At 41.3% G+C, this 23,066-nt stretch overlaps 1 protein-coding gene across 1 annotated transcript in view; it reads left to right on the forward strand.

The window, feature by feature from the left end:
- Positions 1-23,066, forward strand: part of LOC148014870 (uncharacterized) — a 92,549-nt gene that overhangs the window by 56,607 nt on the left and 12,876 nt on the right. Inside the window, exon 3 of the mRNA XM_087665142.1 lies at positions 11,795-11,898. Coding sequence (XP_087521268.1) covers positions 11,795-11,898 — 104 coding nt within the window. The remainder of the gene's footprint in view (positions 1-11,794; positions 11,899-23,066) is intronic.

Here is a 23,066-nt window from a genome sequence, read left to right on the forward strand (position 1 = left end):
ATTTGGGTTATGCATGTGGGACACAATAACTCTTTAGGATCACATTTCTTTTTAAAATGAAAGGTTTTCTTCACTAATTAAGCATGTTTTGGGTCTGTTTAAGTCAAGCTAATGCATTTTTAGCTCAATATCCCTCTCAAGCCCAAAATAGAGCCATGAGAAATAAGCCCTTAACATATATAGTCTTTTACCCAAAGGTGTCCCATCCCAAAGCAGTGAGGGCATCAGACAAAGGGTGCATCTCGGCTGCCGAGTGACCTACCATGACTACAGAGGCTATGATTATCTTACCAAGGGAGCCCAAGTGATCACCGCAGAGAGGCTAGGGCATCGGAGTAAGGGTGCGCATCGGCTGCCCAGGGGCCTACAAAGTCCTGCAAAGGCAGATGGAATTAGCAATGGGCTTTGGATTTGTTTTTTCGGTTTTTTTTGTAAAGAAAATAAGGATTTTGGTTTGATTTGTCCAAAAGATTAAGCATTAAGTGAATGTTTCAAATCAGTTAAAGTCTTGTTGAGTCATTGTGTTCCAAATATGGAAAAATAAGGATGGATATTTCCACCACCTTCATACAACATGCAAAATAATCCTACACACTGCTAGGATAAGTGCCTAGGGATACCTAAGTGTGTGTGCGTGTGTGCGCACCAATCATACGGAGAATATGTAGAGAGAGATACAAGAAAAAAAGGTGATGGTGAGCTTAGCAAGACAAGCAAAGCAAGCATGCAAGTAGAGGGAGAAAGTGCCTTCAAGAATTGCCATGTGCAATTCCATGAATATGGTGAACCTACAGTCAACCACTCATGAAAGATTGAAAAGGGATAAACGTGCACAGATACACATTTACATGAATAGAATGCCAATGCCTGGGGTAATGCAAAGAGATATGTAAGATTTCATGCTCATGCAGAATGCAATGCAACGGTGCCACTGGATGCCCTTGTAGGGGAATTTGTTTACTTGTTTCTGTGTCCTTTTACAATCATGTCATCTTGATAGTGTGGATGATGTTCCAAATGTTCTTAAGTACAATACAAATAATAAATGAGTGAAATGTCTAAAACTAAACTGTAAAGATAATCACTGTTACTAATTAAGAGAAGAAACCGCTCCCTCTTAAATTAGAGGGAGAAGCAAGAGGGAATCATCCTCTTCCTATCAATTTGAAGAAGTAAAGTTGAGTGGGCCCAAGCCAATCTGAGGTAGGATGTACTGGCTAATTAACCGCTTTGGTCAAAATGTTTTTAAAATTGTCACTTGATGGCACAAACTCTAGGCAAATGGTGCCTAGCTCAACCTGCTGTTGGGTAAAGTTGAAGTGGACTCCTATATGCTGTGTCCGAGATGTGATGATCGGGTTATCCGCAAGGGCAATGACACTTTGGTTGTCACATTAGACAACTGTAAGAGAAACATAGGGAAACTGAAGCATAGCCAACAAGCTCCTCAAATAGATGGCCTCAGTGGTACCATCAAAGAGAGCCCTATACTCGGCCTCCGTCGTGGAAGCCGCCACCATCTCCAGCTTACGGTTTGACCAAGAAATGGGAGCTGTGCCCAAGGAAAAGATATAATTGCCATGGGAACGTTGGGTATCAGGGTCTTTCGTCCAATTAGAATCAGTGTAATCCTACAAGCATTAACCAAGTCCATAAGTTAGCTTATAATGAAAAGTACATTGCAAATATCTCAACACAAGAAGACAAGTAATCCAATGTGACATCCTAGGTGCTGAAAAATACTAAGTACACTAATTGACTATGCTAAATCTGGCCTAGTATGAATCAACCAAAGAAGCTTCTCTACAATAGATCGATAGGTGTGTGTATCGAAGGGCTAACCCAGGGTATCCTTTGATAGATGGATAGTGGGACCAAGAGGAGTAGCCACAAGCCGCATCTGATCTGTGTAATACTGGTCCACCAAAGTTGAAGGGCGTACTTTTGCTGTGAGACACAAATACTTCCCCAGAAGGAACTATCTCCATCCCCAAGAAATAAGATAACAGACCGAGGTTAGTCATCTCAAAGGTAGAATGAAGCTTGGCCTTAATTTCCGCTATGGTAGTAGAATTTGAACCAGTGATAAGTAAGTCATCAACGTAAAGCAGGATATAGCTGACCCTCGTGCGTGTAGTGTGCACATAGAGATTTGGATCATAGGGGTAAGAATGGTATCCATGAGTCTGTAAGAACTTGTCCATCCTTTGGAACCAAGACCTTGGAGCTTGCTTTAGTCCATAAAGAGCTTTCTGCAAATGGAAAACCTTGTCCAAATGATCAGTAGAAGGAAATCCAGATGGTTGCTCCACATAGACTTTCTCCTTCAAATAACCATTCAGAAAGATGCTCTTGACATCCATTTGGTATAGCGGCCAACCATGGTGAGCGGCAAGCGCAACTAGCAAACGGAAAGATGTTATCCAAGCAGTGGGTGCAAAGGTCTCCTCATAATCAATACCTTGCTTTTGACGAAAATGTTGCACTACAAGGTGAGCCTTGTACTTATCTAGAGTCCCATTAGCCTTTAGCTTGGTCTTAAAAATCCACTTCGTCCCCATGGCCTTCTTGTGACTAGGATGATCCACCAAGGTCCAAGTCTCATTCCAGTCAATACTATCCAGTTCCTTCTCCATGGCCTCACGCCATAGAGGGTCTTGGAGAGCCTCTGCCAATTGTTCGACTTAGAATGTGCAATGTAATCAGCCGTAAAGATTGAAGCATATGAAGCCTGAGGAGCAAGTTGAGGAGATCTTCGAGGGCTCTTTGGAGAGCAATCTGGTGGAAGAATCCCCTAATCCTGCACAGTCTGCTGGTCCCAACGAGGTAATGGGTCTTGGGTAGGGGGCCTATGAGTAGAAGAATCTGCAAGGTCATGAACGGATAGTAGACTCGGCTCAGAAGGCACAATGTCAGATGATGTGGGCTAAGGTAAGGACTTAGATTCCGGTGCTTAAGACTGCACTATATCCCTCTCATCAAAGACGACATCCTGCCTAATGATCACCTTGTTTGCTTGAGGATCAAACAAACAATAGGCTTTCACTTTTGAAGAATAATCCTCAAAGATCAATAGATCAGCTCGGGGAGTGAGCTTTCCTATCTTGTTGTGAGGCCTGTGCGTGTATGCATGAGTCTCGAAGACTTTGAAGTGGAAAATAATAGGCCTCGCCAAAGAATGCCTTGTAGGGAGTCCGTTGGGGGATTGCCGTGGTTGGACATTGGTTGAGGATGTACATTGTAGTTCTAATAGCCTCAACCCATAGACAATCGGGAAGCTCTACTGTGAATAGCATAGAGCATGCCAAGTTCAAAACTGTCCGATTCCTATGCTCTACGACTCCATTTTGAGAAGGGGAGTTGTTAGAGGTGAGCAGGCGAGAAATCCATGCTCTTGTAGAAACTCAGAAAACTCATGGGAGATAAACTCGCCACCGTTATCACTCTTCATGGTACCTACACGATGTCCAGTTTGGTTATTAACTAGTAGCACCCAAGCATTGAAATAGGTGAAAGCATCAGACTTACGCTTGAGAAAGTACGCCCACATGTATCAAGAGAAATCATCTACTATTAAAAAGAAGTAAAGCACTCGATTTAAGGCGGCAATGGGTGTCGGGCCACAAAGATCAACGTGAATCAGTCTCAATGGAGCCTCAGCTCTATGATTGGATTGGTGTGGTAATGGAATATGGTGCTGCTTATCTAGTTGACGTGCTTTATAAACCTCTCGAGATAGCTTTAGGTGGGGAATGCCATCAACCATCTGGCAATGCAACAACTCATAAAGAGAGTTGTATCCAAGATGTCTTAAGCAGTAATGCTAGACACGCTGAAGGCTCCCATGCAATGGCTAAAGCTTGGAAGTGGCTAAAACATTGTCCAGCGTAGCGTAATCTTGGTCCTCATCAGTGGCAAAACTGATGCGACCACAAGCTTGGATCTCGACGGAGAAGTTGTTATCTACTGTGACTCTTCTAGCTGTAGGATGTTTGGTGAGAAAAATGTTATCTATAGGAGCCATGTGATGTGTAGCTCCATTGTCCACAATCCAAGTAGAAGCAGAAGTGCTCGACTGTGACAAGTGAGTCTCTGGGACCATCTTCTTGGAAGACAGCTCATAGATAGGAACAAGACTCGCATTTGATGCCTCTAAAGAGACGATGTGGGCCTCTGCAGACCAATTAGACAAGCCCTTTGGCATTGTGAACATTGTTGATTGTGATGGTTGATCAATGGCAGCGTGAGATTGAGCTTTCCATGGCCCTTGAGATTGGGTGGTGGTTGGGGTTACCCTGCTGGGGTGTAGGGGTCTGAGACTTGGATTTTGGCAGTGTGCCTCTTGCCTTTGATCGACACTTGTCATCAAAATGGCCAGCCTTCTGACAATGTTGACAATACCTATTCTTCTTAGGTACATTTTGCCACCCATCATTAATGGTGAAAATCTGAAGCTCATGGTCAAGATTAATACCGTATGTCTTATCTCGAGCCACATATTGGTTAGTCAAGTGTGCCCAACGCTCAAATGGTAAGTCGAAATGCTGAAGCTAAGAATGAAACTCAGATAGTAAGCCTTGCATCAACTCAACCATAGTGGAGACATTATGAGCCTTCCATGAGCAGGCAACCTTGTATGAAACAAGTGCGCAATCAGGTTGGGGTTTCAACTCTTGCACAAGATCCCATAGGTTTTGGGAGTCCAAGACATGCGTCATCAAATTAGACCAAGCGGTGTAGTTAGACCCGTTGAAATGAGTCTTGTCATTGAATGAGTTCTTGACAGATGAGGAGCTAGAACCATAAGGTGTCGGTGTCGGTGGATAAGTGTGATGTGGTGATGGATAAGATGGTGGAGGATAAGGAGGGGGACAAGAAACAGGGTAGGTAGAAATAGGCTACTGATGTCCAATGAATGCCGATTGTTGTGGAGGCATTGGAACAAAAGTGTTTCCATAAGGTGCTGAAGGTGGAGGTGGAGGCACTTGGACATGGTAGCCTTGAGTGGGGGCACAATAGAATGACCAAGTGATCCACTAGGGAAAGCCATACAGGCAAAGTGTGGTACCAAATGATCCACACTCAAAGAATGCCATGGAGGGGAAAAACTCGAAAGCGTGTGTGGGAGGATGATCTCCCATCACGGATACACCACCCGAATAGGAGAAAGGAGTCCTAAAGGTTGTGCTTAATGGAGGACCCCCTGGTGTGGCAGGTGGTGAATACATAGGTGCACTTAATGGAGGCTGAAAGGAATGCGTAGTGGAAGATGAGGGAGGGATGGGTGGGAGCCCAAATGGATTTGTGATGGGTGAAGATGTGGGGAATATCATTAGTTCCTTTTGTCATTAAATGCAACAAATGCGATGTACCTACTCCAGTATGACCATGAGAAACAAAATCATTTGAAGGAAAAGGAAGAGAAGAGATACTTACAAGTTCTTGCTACTTTTTCTTACCTTGTTTGGAGTTTTCAAAGAAATATCTATCTTCCTCATTACTTCCAAATCAAAAGATGTTATGTATTACTCCATCTTCAAGATGATCTCCTGAACCATGAGGAATAGAAGAATCAGATACCATAGAATTAGAAACAAGATTGTGCATACTTGGCACTGGAGAAAAGAAGTAAGATAAAAGTGGTCTGTAATCCGTGCCAGTTTCCACTTAAGGATGGCTAGTCCGAAGTGGAAATTTCGTCGTACCTGCATGGTTAGTAGTTCTGTGTACTGAATCTAAAGGAGGAAACTCAAGCTTATCTTCAATCTATTGAGCCCTATGCATAAGGTTAGATCGTACTCAACGGTTGAAATCTTGTACGGTCAATGGACTCCATGGTAATCCAAAGTTTCTCCACCCATGCCAAATCTAGCAGGGGCAAGCTAGGAGGCCCACTCCTGCTCGTTTCTTGACATGTGTGGTTGTGGAGTTTGGAGCGGTGTGTCAGTGTTCGAAGCCATTTGAACCTTCTGTTGTTCTTACTTCTGTGAATGAGCTCTCCGATAAAGTCTAAGGTTTCTCAAAGAGAACTTGGCTCTGATACCATGTGACGAGATGCTCTAAACACAAAAACACAATACCAATCGTATGACAAAGCACAAACTGATAACACGAAACACTGTTAGGGTTAGGGTAACTCAAAGACAATAAACATAGATAATAATGAAATGAATGATTGTTGAATAAAGAGAGTCACAATGAAACCTTAACAATCGGATATAAATCAAATAAATTGCAATATATATGGGTTTTCAAACATTGAACTTCTTGGTCTATATAGTGATAATTCCGTTCGAGTTGAGTAGAAGTTGAATCAAAAGCAGTTTCCAGCGAGCCTGGTACGAAACCCAAACTATCTGAGACTATAGGGCTTTCATTACGGATCGATTCAAGTGGAAAGAAAGACGGAAATTCAAGCTAGCCCATAAAGTTTCTTTCTATACAATGCTCATGCAACAAACATACTATGTAGAGAGTGAATACTATACCACAAACTCCTGTATCTCAAGGATTAGGGCAGGGTTAATGAGCTGGAGAGTGTGTTGTACTCTGGACGGATCCTAAAACGCAACAAGGTAGCCTCCGGATGTCGAACACCAGCAAACACAGCCAAGGAAGGCTGGATTTGATGCAGACGGCAATGCAAGAGAGAGAAAGACTAAAAACCCAGGTAAGGAGAGAGAAACTAAAAATGTAGGTGAGGAGACCAGCAGCAGTTAGAATGCTGAAATCAGCTCTAGACATTGTGTAGTAGGTTGGAAACAGGTGCGGGACTGTTGTAGACAACAATGGCCAGCTTGGACCGCGATGTCCTCTGCATCCAGGGTGTGGGCAGCAAACTGAAAGACATGAAATCTGCAAAAACAAGATGAAGGGAGAGTGGTGGGCTGCATGCATATTTATAGAAAGTTTGGGACACCCAAATTAGGGTTTTGCATGTGGACATAGTAACTCTTTAGGATCGCATTTCTTTTTAAAATAAAAGGTTTTCTTCATTAATTAGAATGTTTTGGGGCTGTTTAAGTTAAGCTAGTGCATTTTTAGCTCAACATCTAGGCTGTATAATGACAATCCAAGCCACTTTTGCCCTAGTTGGGTTCCTATATCTCCTCTTGAAAAGGTAAAGTTGTAGATGACGTGCTTCACTTGAAGAGTGCATGAACAGGAAGTGGTATACCACATGATTGCAAGTAGAACCTAGTTGGCAAGCACCATAGCTCTATTATTAATGAAGCCCTCATCGAGCTATAATAAAGGAGCTTTTGTTTGATGCTCAAAAGAAGAGGTGCTAAGTGCTGCTTTGAAGTAATGTTAATCTCCACATGGCATCCAAGATATTTCCTTGTCATCCTTCAGGGGATCCAAGTGAAGTTCTCATTTGGTCATCATGGCTACTACAAAGGCCCCAAAGTTACTCTCATCCTTGTCTAGATAAGCCGTTGTATCACTTGCAAACCGCACATCAAGGAGCTCTTTGAGCTTGAGAATGGGTAACTTGATGCCTTTGATACCTAATCGACTTGTTCATCTAGGAACAGCTCATGGTCCTTGCTACAAATGGAAGCAAGGGGGCTAGTGGATAGCCCTATCTCATTGATTTCTGAATGCTGAAACTCTCCCCTTAATGTTGGGACTTTAAACAATACATCTCAAACATTTAGAGACTCTGCTTCAAACAAAGGTAAAGAAGAGAATTAAAATGAGAGTTGAGAACCAAAGCAACAAATAGAGAATGAACCAAATTAATGATCTTATACAAAAAGTAGTGTTTGTAGAAGAGCACCTCCACTTCCCTAGAGTGGATTAGCTTGGATATGGAATGGTCCTTCTTGGATGTACTTTTGGTATCAATTCAAGGTACTTTTGGTGGTTGCAAGATTTAAGAGGGGGGGGGTGTCTATGACTAGAAATACCAAAAGTACATGTATTTAAGGGATATGTTACATGTATTTCTAGTGATACTTGATGCCATTGTCTCATTGCAATGGCGATTGCAAGATTTAAGGGGGAGGTCCATGGCAGGTCGTGAATTTTTATCTCTCTTCTCTTGGGACACTTAAGTTGTGCACACATGTGATGTGTTATGCATGAATGGAAGTGAAGTTGAAATGTGAGTTACAATGGCAGGCAAAACTAATCTTAGCAATAGGGGACATTGGCAGAAGCTGTGAAACACAGATGCCAGTGGGAACTGAGACAGATTTGGGCCAGAGAAGTCACATTGCCCCCTATGAATGACTTTCAGTGTCAAAGATGTTAGAGAATGACAATATTTAATGTCTTGGACTAAAGTTTGTGAAGGAGTGGCAAGTTACAAACACTCTTAAGTTCATAGTGGATTGATAGTTAAAATTGAGATTGGGCCATAAAGTGGATGAAAATTCAGTTGTGGGGTGGAGATTGCATAGGCAGGTCTGCCAAGTGTCAGGAGCTAACCTACCCTCTGGCAGTTAGTCCCTAACAGGGTCATGCAGGGCTTGTTGAGGCAGGAGAGAGCAATTTTGGGGCAGATAACAGCAGCTGAGTGACTATCTTGAGTGCGCAACAGCTGCTGATCACCTTTCAGGGGCTGGTAACTGCTGTAAAACTATTGTCTGGAGCAGCCGACCTGATCTAGGGTATGATTTTGGGCAGGCAACAGCTGCTGGTCCTCATTTCTTGTCAGACGACTGCTGTTGGTCACTGTTTTGGGGCAGCAATGTCTGAGTTCTCTCTTGTACAGCTTCTGTCTCTTCCCCATGCCAGTTGGAGCCTCAATTGTTTTCCTGAAGTGCTCCTGTTGATATTTTGCTGTCTTTAGGACTGAAGTCAGGAAGAAACTAGGGTTTGTGTGACTACCTCCGAATGTGTGCATGTGTATCTTGGTCATGAACAAACATTTGCTGCTGTAAATCAGTCAATTGACAACAGATGGGAAGACATGGGGTGGTCTATAGCAAGATTGGGTTGCATGCTACTGGGAAAGGCTCGATTTGGCTCCCCAAACACTCAAATCATGGGGCAGATTGAAGACTAGGTATTCTAGTCGCTGTAGGCAGCAATTTGTTCTAGAATTGCCAAAGATTGTGCTTTGATTTGCTGATATTGGGAGAGATATCAGTTGAAGAAACTTGGAGGGATTAAGTCATCCAAGGCCGAAAACAGCCTATGAGACAAAACCATATACCATGATGACTGTCAATGGGCATTGAAATGTGGGATACTAAAGCTAGTCAATGGTGCTATGCAAAGAAGCTAAAGTGATATATAGTGCAATGTCCATGTAGGGGTACACTAAAAGGATGGTGGAGAGGTGCTGGGCAAAGAAGTTAAAGTGATGTACAATGCAACGTCCATATGGGGATACAATAAAAAGATGGTGAAGCGGAGTATGGGAGAGCACATGGCTAGTTGATACACTAATACCCAGTTCCACCTGGTCAATATTGGTGGGTAGAATATATCAAATATCTTTGATGAGATAGTGCAAGGGTAGGATTTGGATTGGTTCCTCAGCTCTATTAGGTATTGCTTGTGTCGCTGTTGGATCTTCCTCATCCCTCTCTAATGTAGCCTCGGTGTTTGGTGCCTCCATACTTTGTTGAGAAACCACTTCTTCAGTTCACACACTTCATTTAGGGTTTCACACAGATAGCCCCAAAAAGGGCTGGTGTCCACATTTTGGCCACTTTTTTAGTGGGTGCCCCACGGTGGTTCGCCACTCTAGATAGCTCATGCCTATAAATAGGTAGTTACTTCAGTCATTCTTGACCACCTTCTTTGGTCACTACCACCACACTCTCTTCAGTCATTCTTTACCACCTTCGATCACCACCACCATCTCCCTTCTCTCACCAGCCCCTTCTACTCCTCTCACACCCCTTTAGGTGGACATTGCAGTTCATGGCTTGTGGTTGCCTTCACCCTTTCTCTTCTGCTTCAGGTGCCTTGTTCCACCATAAGGCCTTGCGTTTGGAGCATCCTCCACATGGCATTAGTATCATCTGTTTGGTGTTAACACCCTTTTCCATCAAGCTCCATCTTCACTTGCGTTTTTTGGTCTGGAGGTCTTCTCCTTGCTCGGTGTCATCATCCCCAGCTTGGCGTCAACATCCTAGCCTCTGATGGCAGTCTACATCACCGAGCATTAATGATTTCATCACTCATCCATTATAGGGGCTACTAGGACCTGCGTTTTTGCAGCATGGCTTCTTCTCCATCACTTGTCGTCACTCCTTTGTCATAGAGGCTGTTGGGATGTGCGTTTTTGCAGCCCGGCTCATCCTCCATCATTTGGCGTCTTGATTATCCACATGGCATCAGCATTTGGGCTGCTCTCCTTGCGTTTGATAGCTCCAATACTTTGGGATTTGCGTTTTGCTGCCCAGGTCACTCCTCGGCTTCAGAGGTTTGCAATTTGCTCCCTCGACAGCTAGTGATCATCTTTCACATCTTCGATGGCATTAGAGGACTGCGGTCCACTCCCTCGATAGTTGTCTTTCACCTTCCAGTGATTACTTTGATAGTCGATTGCCCGGAGAACTGTGTTTCGCTCCCTTCACTATGGAGCTTTCCCACAAGTACTACCTCCTGATTCAATCAGGACAATGCAGTTATCTTTTGAGCTATGGCTCTGCTATATTAGCTTTTCTTCTCATAGAATGATTCAGTGCATCATGACCATATTCTTCTTGTTTCTAAGTTTCTCCTCTTAGTGTTTGCCGTACACGCTTTGTGTTACTCCTTGCAAACCCTACTGTCTCTTTACACTATCGCTTATTTTGACATGGTATCAGAGCATATCTGTTATTTTTGACACACTTGAGGTTGGTATGCTGGTCTGATCTCCTTAGTTCTATCAGCCCTCTTTGTGTAGGTGCTGCGTGCGGTGATCATGTGGAAGAACTTAGTGAGATGTGATTGTCCATAGTAGTGATGTGCGGAGTCTCTAGATTTTGGCTATAAATTGGCCTAGTGAGCACTCGTGTGGGGGACTTTATGACTAGTGTGAGAGAGGCATCCCCTCTGAATAGTGTGGGGTATTTGGCTCGGATTGTAATATAGACCGTACACTTGGAAATGTAGTGCTCCTCGCTGTCCACCTCTTCTTGGCATAGTTTGCAGATTTGCTTGTCTTTGGTGACGTGGGCTGCTCTCCCAATCTCGATGTCAAGCTAGTGAGAGAAGACTGCTAGCTTGGCTACATGCATCTCGTGTAGCATGTATATGCCAAAGTATCTAGGTCTCACAGTGAAGCCATCTATTGTAGTCCTCATAAAGTGGTCCCTATAGTGTGAGATCTTCAGGGGAAGAGATTGGTGGGGTGAAATCCTTGTCCACCCCATCTCCTCCTCCCAATGTGATGTGGTCTGAAATAGTTGCTTTTGATTGCCAACAATCACTTTTGACCCTTGTAATGGACAACATTGAACAAACTAGACAAGATAGGCCGAATCAAATGAGATGTCTTGTCCATCACACATGGAAAATCTTGGGAGAAACAAAGGCTGATTATGGTTTCCCTTTCCCTTTGGTTTTGAGCTGCCTCCTGTACTTTGGGTACATTGCAATTGGCCCTATTCTTTAAATTCACTCCCTTCCTTCAATAAGTACATTATTCTATTACCTTCTCCCAATACTCATTTGCTAGTAGTATTGTTCATACATCTGCTATGGCACTGTTAAGTACAAATAAATAAGGAAGCTTTCAAGCAAATAAGGACATTTTATTTTATTCATAGTTTTTAACCGATGAATTACATGATTGTTTTCCTTCTTAACCTTGTTAGCTTTTGTTTTCTTGTTCGTATGGCAGGTAACAAACTGAATAATCTGGATGTTGTTTACACGCCATGGTTTAACTTGAGGAAGACGGCTTCAATGGATGTTGGTCAAGTTGGATTTCATAATCCCAAACTTGTAAGAGCTGAAATTTTTGAACATTTATTTGGTCAGTGTCTATTGTTTAATCTTTATGTAAAGGGTTTGGGGTGGTGATCCCAAAGCTGTTATTTTGATTTTATTTGTATGATTAAGGCTACATATTTGTATGATAGTATTCAGTTTAGGGTATGCTGGCAGAGGGGTCATATTGCTTTTACTTGATGGAGTGGCATTCATAGTATGTATGTGTACAAGTTAGTACTTTTCCCACTTATTGTATGGTGGATTTGCTGCATGTATACAATTTCATTCCTCTTCCTCTTATTGTTGTTGGATCTGGTGCAAAGCTACACACAATAGACATCATGTGTGTACACACACACACACACACACACGCACAGAGCAAATAGATATAGCTCAGTTGAACATGTGGTGACTAGAAGGTCTTTGGTTCAACTTCTCCATTTTGCACAGTCATTTAATAGAGGTATAGAAAAAGGGAGATTTGAAATGAGGTCAATGACTAAATAAAATGAGTGGCTTACGGCTAGGGTAGCCACTTCATTATGAATGGATGAAGAGAGAGAGAGAGAGAGAGAGAGAGAGAGAGAGAGAGAGTGCTTGGGATTGCAGAGAGAAGTGGTAGGATAGATTTCTTCAATTGTGGAGGTCCAAGGTTCCTTATCAGTGGAAACTTTTTATATGGAGGTTGCTTATCGGAGGTCTTCCTATCGAGGATGTGCTACTTGTCTGCAAAATCTCACTTGGGCCAATGTATCTTTTGCACTATAAGTGATGAGATACCGATTTATCTCTTCATCTCCTACCATGTAGTGAGACATATTTGAAGATTTGTTTCCTATGACTTGTGAGGGTTCAGGAGTTTGAATTAGAGTAGTCAGTGTCATTGTAGTGTCCATGAAACTTTTTGGGATTTTATCATTGTAGTCAATGTAGTGTGCATGGACCATTATTGTTTGGAGAGTTGAGTACGACTCTAGTTTAATTGATAAGTTATCTATGATGTACCATGATTCATTTGGATTTTAACATTTTGACATTTTGTTTAGCAATGAGAATCATGACATTGCCACTTCACCCATTTCACATTGCAATTTGTACAAGGGCTATGTAAAATGTCCCTTTCAATTTTCTTTATGTGATATCAACGATCATGATGTTTGAGGTTCGATTATGGTATAGCTTGTTCAAAGACTAAACTTTGACAATAGTCAATAATGGATTATGAATGATGGATGTGTAATGTGCTATTCTCAATTGACTACAATGTGTCATATTTTATCACTTTTGCTTAGTTTATCTATTTTTTTAAAGAGAAAGTTCCATGGAGGTTTAAAACCTCTTTCCCTAGTTTAAATCTATTAAAACGTCCTTTATAGAAAAACTCATGTTTCTTATTCTACCCCCTCTCAAAAGAAAGTTCCATGGAGGTTTAAAACCTCTTTTCCTAGTTTAAAACTATTAAAACGTCCTTTATAGAAAAACTCATGTTCCTTATTCTACCCCCTCTCGAAAGAAACTTATGAAACATGTTTCTAATGTTTCATTTCTAAACATTTTTGACGTTTTTGGCTGCTATGACCTTGAAATAAGACACATCTCGTTTTGAACGTGCATCTGCACAATTACCAAAGCTTGTTGACATGCTCTTGCATAGAAGAAGACTAGTTGGGACTTAAAAGTCCGCATCTAAACCTCTAGAGACACCTACTTCATCATGGTCATTTGATTGTACATTTGATCCAACTCCAGCCATATTTCCCAAGCCACGGTCAAGTGGTCAATGTGAGCAATAATGGTTAGAGTACAAGAGAGGAAGAGGAAAGAAAGGATGCAGACAAAATTTATCCCAATGTGCATGTACCTTGAGCAACTTAGCTTTCTCATCAGAAGAAAGCTTGGAAGGATCATGAGCTGTAGGACGGTTTGCAGCCTCGGTCACGAGCTTTGCCAAATCATAGGACTCTAGGATAGCAAGCATCATTACCCGCTAGATGCGGTAGTTCTCCCTATCGAGCTTTTGTATGAAGGAAGAGTTAGTAACACGAGGAACTTACGGTCCATAATAGCCTAAAAGTTTGTGTCGATTTCGGAAGACATTGTTGCCTAAATAGCTTGCACAAAAAGAAGGACAGCCCCCTCTTAACTCCAAAGCCTTGCTTGCTAGGGTTTCCTCCACTCATCCAAATGTGTTTCAACCATTGGAGGTGATGAAAACTTAAAATTTGCTCCAAAAGGTTGAAAACACAACCTTTTCTTCTTCAGGAACAGTAAAAACCTGCAAAAAACAGCAACTTTGGTCCTTTCCCATGCTTCACTTGTTTGTCTTAGCCTTTGAATGCTGAAAATGCAAACTTTTGTGGCGCCAAAATCTCCCTTTCAGGTCTGCCCACGATCAATCAGCCCTTCAATGTTGCTTTGCTACCATGCCAGAATGCGGTGAATGCAGAAGCATATGGACAAGACTGAAAGACAATGAACACGAGAAGAGGGAGAGAGAAAAGAGACACTATAATGCTGAAATCTGTAGTAAATGAATAGTGAAATGAAGAAGGTAGATATACAAATGGGCTGTTGAAATATCTCCACGAGCCGTTCTCTCTCTCCACTTGAAACAGAAAAGTGAGTTGGGTTGGCTGAAGAGTGCAAATAAATAGTAGCTGAAAATAAGGCCAACAAATGATCAGGTCGGCCAGCTAAATCTGGCCAACCAGCTGCTGTAAGTGGCCGACTGCACTTAATAAATGTAGAAAATCTGTGATTTGTCTTGGATGTGCCACGTGGCACTTGGTGAATGCCCATTGACTGTCTGACCTGCCCGGAATAAGGTGCCTACTCTTAGTGACTGCTGAAAATGCCCAAATTGACAAGAAATGGGTAATTGTGCCGGAGAGAACTAAGTGTACCACTGTAGCTTGATAATGCCAGTCCTAGGGATGACTAAATCTCTAACCGCGTTTGCTATTTCAGCTTGTGTGCAACCTTGTCTGCAGTCCTGTACGCAGTTGTGGATGCAGCCCTATTTATGCAGCCTCTCTCAGCCTTGCTTTTTAACTTCTTTGCCTTGCTTGCTATTCTCTCAACCATACTCGCCATTTTCTGTAGATTTGAGAAAAAATTCAGCAACCATAATTTTTGAATTTGGGGGTCTTAAAAAATTTGTGCGATTTCCAGCCCATCTTGTGAGCATGTGCCATTTTCAGTTGTGCAAAAATGCTCAAAAACCCTAAAAATGTGAAAACCCTAATTTTACAATTGGGTTTTTTTGGAAATTTGTGCAATTTATCATCCATCTTGCCCATCTCATCCTAAAATTCAAAGAAACTTTCAATTTGTCTCACTCGCTGCCAAGATTTCTGGGCATTTTTGATTGACTTACCCAAATTTTGAAGTTTCCATTAAAAAAGTGGGACTTTTGCTGAAATCGACTGCATTGATGCTCAAATCTCGGGATTTGCAATTGACATTGATTATTGGTTGTAAGGAATTCTGAATTTCTGCAATTTACGTTGAGAAATTTGGGGTTTTTCACTGTCATGCCTTTAGAGGCATACTACAGGTGGTGGTACAACATTAAATTGACGTTTTGATCAGTTTGGACACGAAAATTGAGGCATTCATAGCCGTTGTTTGGCTACACGATAGTGATTCAACTCTTGACAGTTTTGGCACAGCAAGTACTCTTGTTCGCATTGGGACCCCGAAGAGGATTTTGGTCATTTTCATCTCTTCTTTGTTGAATGTTTTGGTTATAGCTTCCATTGAACTTTTTCTTCAGCTATGACAAGAAACAACAATGATGTTCTTGGCATCCTCACTAGTGAGGACAAATTGGATGTTACGAATTAATCCTTTTAGAGTTTCATGATTCAAAACCCTCGTGGCCAAGAATTTGCGAGATTATGTCATAGGTGATGAAGTTTGGCCTACAATGATTGCTCTTGGCACACCTCTTGCACAAGGGATAGCTGGAGTACAACTTGCTTCTACTTTTGTGGTTACACTTGACCAAAAAAGATGAGATGCTAAAGGTGCACAAGCTTTGTCTTTGATAGCTCTATCAATGAAAAGAGCCATTATACCTCACATTTGGTATTGCGAAACCTCACATGCAGCTTGGATTGTTCTTGAGTAGATGTTTACTGCTAGGAATGAGGCCTGCATCTCTTTCTTGTGTAGAAAGTTGACCAATGCTCACATGAACACAGGTAATTCTATGACAAATCGCATCACATACATTCAAGATTTGTGTGCAATTGCTCAACCTTGATGAGGTGATTGAAGATGGTGAGATGGTGAACATCACTTCGAAATTTCTTCGAGAGTCGTACCTTTTTTTTTTCACATTTCACTGAATTTGTTATTAAGGGGGATAGTTGAGCCCCTTAGATTCATGGAGTTGATTGACATCTTGGTTCAAGAGGAGTAGACTCCGAAGAATATCACTCTATGTTCAAGTGGTTTTACCATGCTTTCTAGGTACAAAGGCAAAGGTAGAGGGAAACAAAACACAATAACCTAAGGCTGATGTTGGACAGCCTTCAAATAAGGGTAACAATAACATAGATAGGTCAAAGAAGAAGGGGACATGTCACTATTGTAAAAAGCTAGGTCATTATATCGAAGAATGCAAAAAAAGGCTTGTAAATGAGAAGAAAAGGACTCTACTATGGTTGTCCAAGAAACATCCGCCACTTGCATTACTAATGGTGATGTTTTAGCTAACCTCGTGGAGGAAGACTACGCTTTTCTAACATGTAGTTATGATTCTTCTATGGATGGGTTAGCCTTAAATGCATGAGGAACTCAACATACTTGTATTTTGACAATGGTGCATCATGTCATATCACTTCTAGAAAAGAGTTTGTTCTCTTCTATGCATGCATTCCCTTCTAGCAAGAAGGTATCTTGTACCACCAACACTCCTCATGTAGTTTGTGGTATTGATGAGATGCTGATTACAGCAGCAAATGACACATATTTCCAGCTTTTGGATGTGCTTGGAATTATCAAAAACTTGCTTTCAATGTAATAGAAGAGGATTTCAAGTAATCTTTGAGGATGATAAGTGCTTTGTTCGTGATAGAGAACATGATTGCAAATGGCAGAGATTTCCAATTTTTGGATGTTTCATATGTGTCTGGAATTACCAAAAACTTTCTTTCAGTGTTAGCTTTTAATATAAGTGGAATTTAGGTCATCTTACAGAATGATAAATGCATTGTTCGTGATAGAGAGTATGATTATGCATTGAGACTTTCTAGCACTTTGTATAAAGGTCTCTTTCTTTTGGATGATTATGTGAAGAGATCCCATAGTGCTCTTTTTAGAGAATATGCTCACTCGTAAAAAATTATGGAGTTATGGTATGCTAGATATGGGCACATAAGTTTTGGTAGTTTGTTGACCCTTCAAAGGCATTATATGGTTGATGATTTGCCTACTTTGAATACTCCACCTTCCCACTCTCGTGAGGATTGCATTCTTCATAAAATGCATAGGTTTGTTCTTAAGAAGGATGGTGCACTAGGTGTTGCCTTGAAATTACAGCTTTTATACACAATGATGTATGTGGTTCCATGTAGGCTTGTGCTCATGAGGGTCATCTTTATTTTTTCACCTTTATTGATGACTATTCTAAGTAAATTTGGGTGTATAGTGTGAAGGCCAAATCAGATGTATTTATGTACTACATGTTTAGTTAAAATGTGCTTCACAGTTGATTAGCATTTTTTAACAGCCCCAAAACATACTTAATTAATGGATACTGCAAATTTGGTGAGTGATTTGAGAGAGTTTCAATGGTCTCCCAAAACCCTAATTTCTGGGCCACCCTTCAACATCTATAATTAGACAGGCTGCCCACCATTCAGCCTCATCCTTTTGAGCAGGTTTCTTACTCTATCGTGTAGATTTCAGCCATTAGTCACCTACCATCTGTTGTTAGCCATCATTGATTGCAGCCCATCACTATCCAGCCCGAGGAAGCCTGTTTTCAGCCATCATACTATTGTTTGGAGGTCCCCATTTGTTGCATCATCATAGCACTTGATTAGCCCGCGTGTTCAACATCTTGTGCCAGGTGATAGGTTGTTGCCACCTCTCCTACTAGGTGATTGCTGAAGTATGCAAATCATGTTTTGAATTATGCTCTTGCGAAAGCATTGAAGACCATTACACCATATGAGGCATGGTATGGCAAGAAGCATAATGTGGTTTACTTTCGTGTTTTTTGTTGTATTGCTGCATATGTACATGTACCCAAAGAGCTTCGTGGAAAGCTTGATGAAAAGGCAATAAATGCATTTTGTTGGATATAGCATGGAAAGCGAAGGGTACAGATTGTGTATACTATATAATCCTTCCATACACAAGATTTTTGTGAGTAGAGATGTCATGTTGTTTGAAAATTGAGCACGTATGCATGTTGAATTTGAAATGCCTGTTACATTAGACTCTTTGGATGTATTTGAGGGTCTCCTTCCATATGCTATGGTTTGGGGGATCGATTTTAATGTAGAAAATCAGCAATTATAGTATGCTGAAGCTGGCCCACTTGTTCAAAATTAGCCTCAAACTGATCCAATTTCTCCTAGGGTAGTAGATGACGTAGTTATGCAACAAAGGGTTGCTATACATATAGCCAAAAAAGTCCCTAGTTGGTTATTATAGACTCTTAAAGGGAGTTAGGAATGCTCCTTTGGCTCAATGTATACGTTCAGGTGTTAGAAATGTAGGGGGGCACATTTTGTTGATACATGCCATCTTATTGATGATGAGGACGTGAAACCAGCCTTCCTTCTTGGAAAGGGTGGTAATTCCCTAACTAAGCACTTAATTACATCAATCAACGAATGAACATAACTCGAAACGCACAAATTACCTTAATAATCTTGGACATTAGACACCCTATTGGCCCCAAAATTGGCACCCCTTTCAGTATTTCTTTAACGTGATTGCTAATGGAATGACTACATGCTAAGATTCACAATCTCTTTTGCTGTTCCAAAAGCCCCTTGCTGTAGCAACAATCAACAATCAATTCGAGCCAATTGTCCCTTGAATTTTCACCAAGGACTTGCACAAATGGAACCACCAATTGACGAAATGTTGCCCTAATTTACAATGAGGGCTGGTATTTGAATTCCTTGAGTAAGGTGGTTTCTAAACCCTACTTTTTGCAGAAATTTAGGGTTTACAATAGAGATCTCTCTACTTCCACCAAGGTTGGTTGAGATCTGCTCAAAATGACTGAGAAATGCTGAGATCTTTGAGAATGGGTTGAAGAAGGTGAGAAAAAGCCAAGATGAGAATCTTTGAGAATGGGTTGAAGAAGGTGAGAAAAAGCCAAGATGAGAGAGAAGTTTAATTTTCTTCGTGAGAAAACCCTAAATTCAGGTTGCTACTTACTCTAGCCTACATTTAATGTAGTCATCTATTGCCAGGCACCTCCAAAATGCTATCACCTGAACAACAATATTGTTGCTAGCCCTTGGAAGGTGAGTCTCTGTTGTTCCCTAGCTTTTTGTCTTTTGCAACAAATTGCCGTTCTTTGATCAGAAAATGGACCAACTCCTCCCTCTTTTTCTCTCTCTTCGAAGTTGTAAACTAACCAAATGGATGAGACCCAATCTTCTAAAACGTTTTCTGAGTTTTCATGGGCATTTTGCCCAAGTGGCAGCCTTCGATACCCATTTGTCGGTATTATTCAGCCATTTAATTAATTTTTAGAATTAAATAATCTTAAAAATTAATTTCAGCTCTTTTGTCCTTGCCTAAAATTAAATGTGCCTATCCATTATTGAATTGGCTAGGCCATTTGCAACTTGGAGTGGTCCCCAACCTTTGTTGACCCTTAGATTGGCATTAATTAATTAATTGATACTAGTCCCTAGTGTCACCATCGACACTTATTGGCCAAATAATTGTCACAGGGTCAAAACTAATACCAACTTACCCTGAAAGCCCAGGTGACATAACTTATCACAACTTTTTCCTTTGACACCCATTGCATTCTCAGGGTCCTTGGCCTATTACCATGAAATAACTACGATGTTCATCATGTGCTAAACAACCTTGCGTATTTGATTAATAACTTAATCAAATGTTATTAGCAAGATTAAAGCATCTCAAATTTTCACGTCCTCATGATAGACATGCCCCTTGAAATCCTTGCAATCGTTCTCGATTGCACTACAATGTACCAAAGGAAAAGCATATTGTACTGGAATTTCCGTAAGGCATCATAGTTACAACATTGTGCATTGATGTCCATGTGAGAGTGCGCAACGGAAGGAGTTCTAATACCGAGGAAAAGAGAGAGAATTTGCAAGAGAAGAAAAAAAGAAACCTGCACTGAACAAGGAACAATTGCTAAATAGAGGAGGAGGACTGATCAGTCCCTGCACGCAGCCCACAGCGTTAGTGAGGGCTCCAGATCAGACTGATGATGACGATAGCACCGAAGACAGAGGAAGATGATGGAGTCGGAGTGTGCACCTACCAAGGAAGGAGGAAGATGATAATTTAACTGATTGCCAAGTGGGAAAAATCCCAAAATCTAGCTGACCTGAAATTTGGGGCCAAAAATATGTACCGGTGTTTAATGCTGGTTCGACTAGGATTTAATGTTGGTAAAAATGTCAAAAATACTCAAAAAAATCTCAGAAAGGGTGGACAATGTTCGGTAGATGAGGCAAGCTAAATAATGCAAAAATTGACCCTAGAAATGCACCTAAAATCTCAACTAGAGGAGAAAATGCACTAAAATGCAATAAACTGAGTGCTCTAGAATGAGCTACCTCCTCCGTTAAAAAAAGTGAGAGATAGGTTAGAGCTCCTAAATAATGCAAAAATTGACCCTAGAAATGCACCTAAAATCTCAACTAGAGGAGAAAATGCACTAAAATGCAAAAACTGAGTGCTCTAGAATGAGCTACCTCCTTCGTAAAAAAAAGTGATAGATAGGTTAGAGCTCCTAAAGTCCTTGTTTGACTCAGATTGAGGTTCAAAAAAAGTGATAGATAGGTTAGAGCTCCTAAAGTCCTTGTTTGACTCAGATTGAGGTTCACAAGTAGGAGATGACAAGGCATGACAAATATGATTGCTAATGGTCCAAGCACCTCACATGGTTGCACTCTTATTCAAGTTTCTTGGTGGCATGTGCTGAATTCCATGAGGTCTATTAAGGTCTCCTAGTCTTTTCTCCTTTCTCATTTGATTGCATCTTGGCAAGAGATTTTGTGTTTCATAGTTTGGTGCCCTCCTGATCTTCATAAGGAGGAGAATTCTCTACAAGGGGAAGTGCTGGCTACCTCTAGGTTGTTGGTCTGGCCTAATAAAGACTTGCAATGAGATAAGTTTAATTGGATGGCTCACTTGGGGTTGCAGATAGTCCATGATGGTGTCACTCTTGGGCAGCCCCGTCTTATTCTTTTTGGCGCATTCGTCAGTATTTTCAGGTGCCTCGTGACTATCATGACATTTGGTCGTCCTTACAAGAGCAGCTTCTGAGGTACTCACCATTGCCTGCTGTACAGCCCTTGTCTCCTTGGCATAATTGGATGTTTGTGCTACGTGATGATTTCAAGAATAGGTCAGCTAATCAAATATATCATTAGATGGTCGAGATCAAGAGATGGTTCATTGGAAAGGCCAATAAAATATGGTATATTCAAGGCAGCAAAAAGAAGTGGCAGGAAACATTTCTTCAACTCTAAAAGTCTAAGATTCTTTATTAGGGTAAAGTTTTCATATGGAGGTTGCTTATTGGGGGTCTTCCAACTAGGGATGTGTTGCATACTCGCAAGATCTCTCGTGGTTGTTGTGTATTTTGCGCTACATGCAATGAGACATCACTTCATCTCTTCATCTCTTGCCCTGCTGCTCCATAGATTTAGAGTTTTGTTTCCTGTGTATGGTCCTCAGTGGCTCAACAGTGGATATCATACATATAGCACATCCTCTCCAAACTTCCCAATGTTGTGTACCCTCATGTCAATCTAGTATCAGTTGCCTCTCTCATACAAAAAGTGGGGCCTACGAATAGAATCCTCACACACACACACACACACACACACACACATACACACACACACACACACACATGAGTCCATATTCTCGTCTTGTCCATAAGTAAAACTTAGGTCCATATTCTCGTCTTGTCCACTGTCATGTGGTATGAAACACCATAACCTTGGTTTTACCGAGGTTCGTTGAAAGCCCATTGTCCAATGCATAGCAGTGTAATGTATCCAAATGTCTTTATAGCCCCTGTGGAGAGCCAACCATCAACATAAATTGTAATGCCATCTACATATAGTAAGAGAGGTACCCAAGTGCCACCTACGAAAGCTCCTCTATCTTTTCCTTGAGAGAGAGAATCAGAAATCCAATGAATGTATAGGTTAAATAGTGTCAAAGAAAGATGACATCCCTGCTTCACCCCAATGGTGGAACGAATAGGTGCTGAAAGGCCTTTGGGTATCCGTACTTCACCAATTATACTCTCATATGGTGCCAAATTTTCCAAATGGGCTCCTTAGGCATTCCTACATCATGTAGTCTCTATGTAGCAACTTGTTTCTTGGCACTATATCAAAAGCTTTAAGAAAGGCCACAAAGCAGTATTAGATATATCAGCCATGAGCTTTGCCCTCCTCAATAATTGCTCTACTATAAGGATATGACCCAGTGTAGAGAAGCCTCTCCTAAAATTGACACGTCCCTGTGCTCTAAGACTTTGTCTCTTTGCCTAGCTGCTCAGCTCATGTTCAAGAATGGAAGCATATGACTTGGCCAATGTGAGTCATAGTAGTTCGAGAATTATTAGGTAATGTAGGATCACCTGACTTGAAGATGGACATAATAGTAATAGTGCTCTAGCTCTTTGGAAAGAGTCTTCACACATGGCTTTGTTAAACATGTATGCAAGTAATCTTGCCACCAAATTACTAAGCCATCATGGTCTTATGCCTTACCTCTAATGAGCTTGTCAATAATCTCTTGAACCTTGCTCTTTGTAAAGAAAGTGGATGTCTTTGGGCAAGGCTCTGATGGATTGGGGGAGGAGGTTTGACTTGCCACTATGTAGAGTTTGGCTACATACTACTTCCATGTATTAGGAGATGTAATGGGTATGACTCAACAATGCTTTCGGAAAATCCTCCAGTCCTTGCTAGAAT

The sequence above is a fragment of the Lygodium microphyllum genome, chromosome 24 (genome assembly GCF_053477565.2).
Source record: "Lygodium microphyllum isolate KBCC chromosome 24, Lygodium_microphyllum_v1.1.10, whole genome shotgun sequence".
Lineage (NCBI taxonomy): Eukaryota > Viridiplantae > Streptophyta > Polypodiopsida > Schizaeales > Lygodiaceae > Lygodium > Lygodium microphyllum.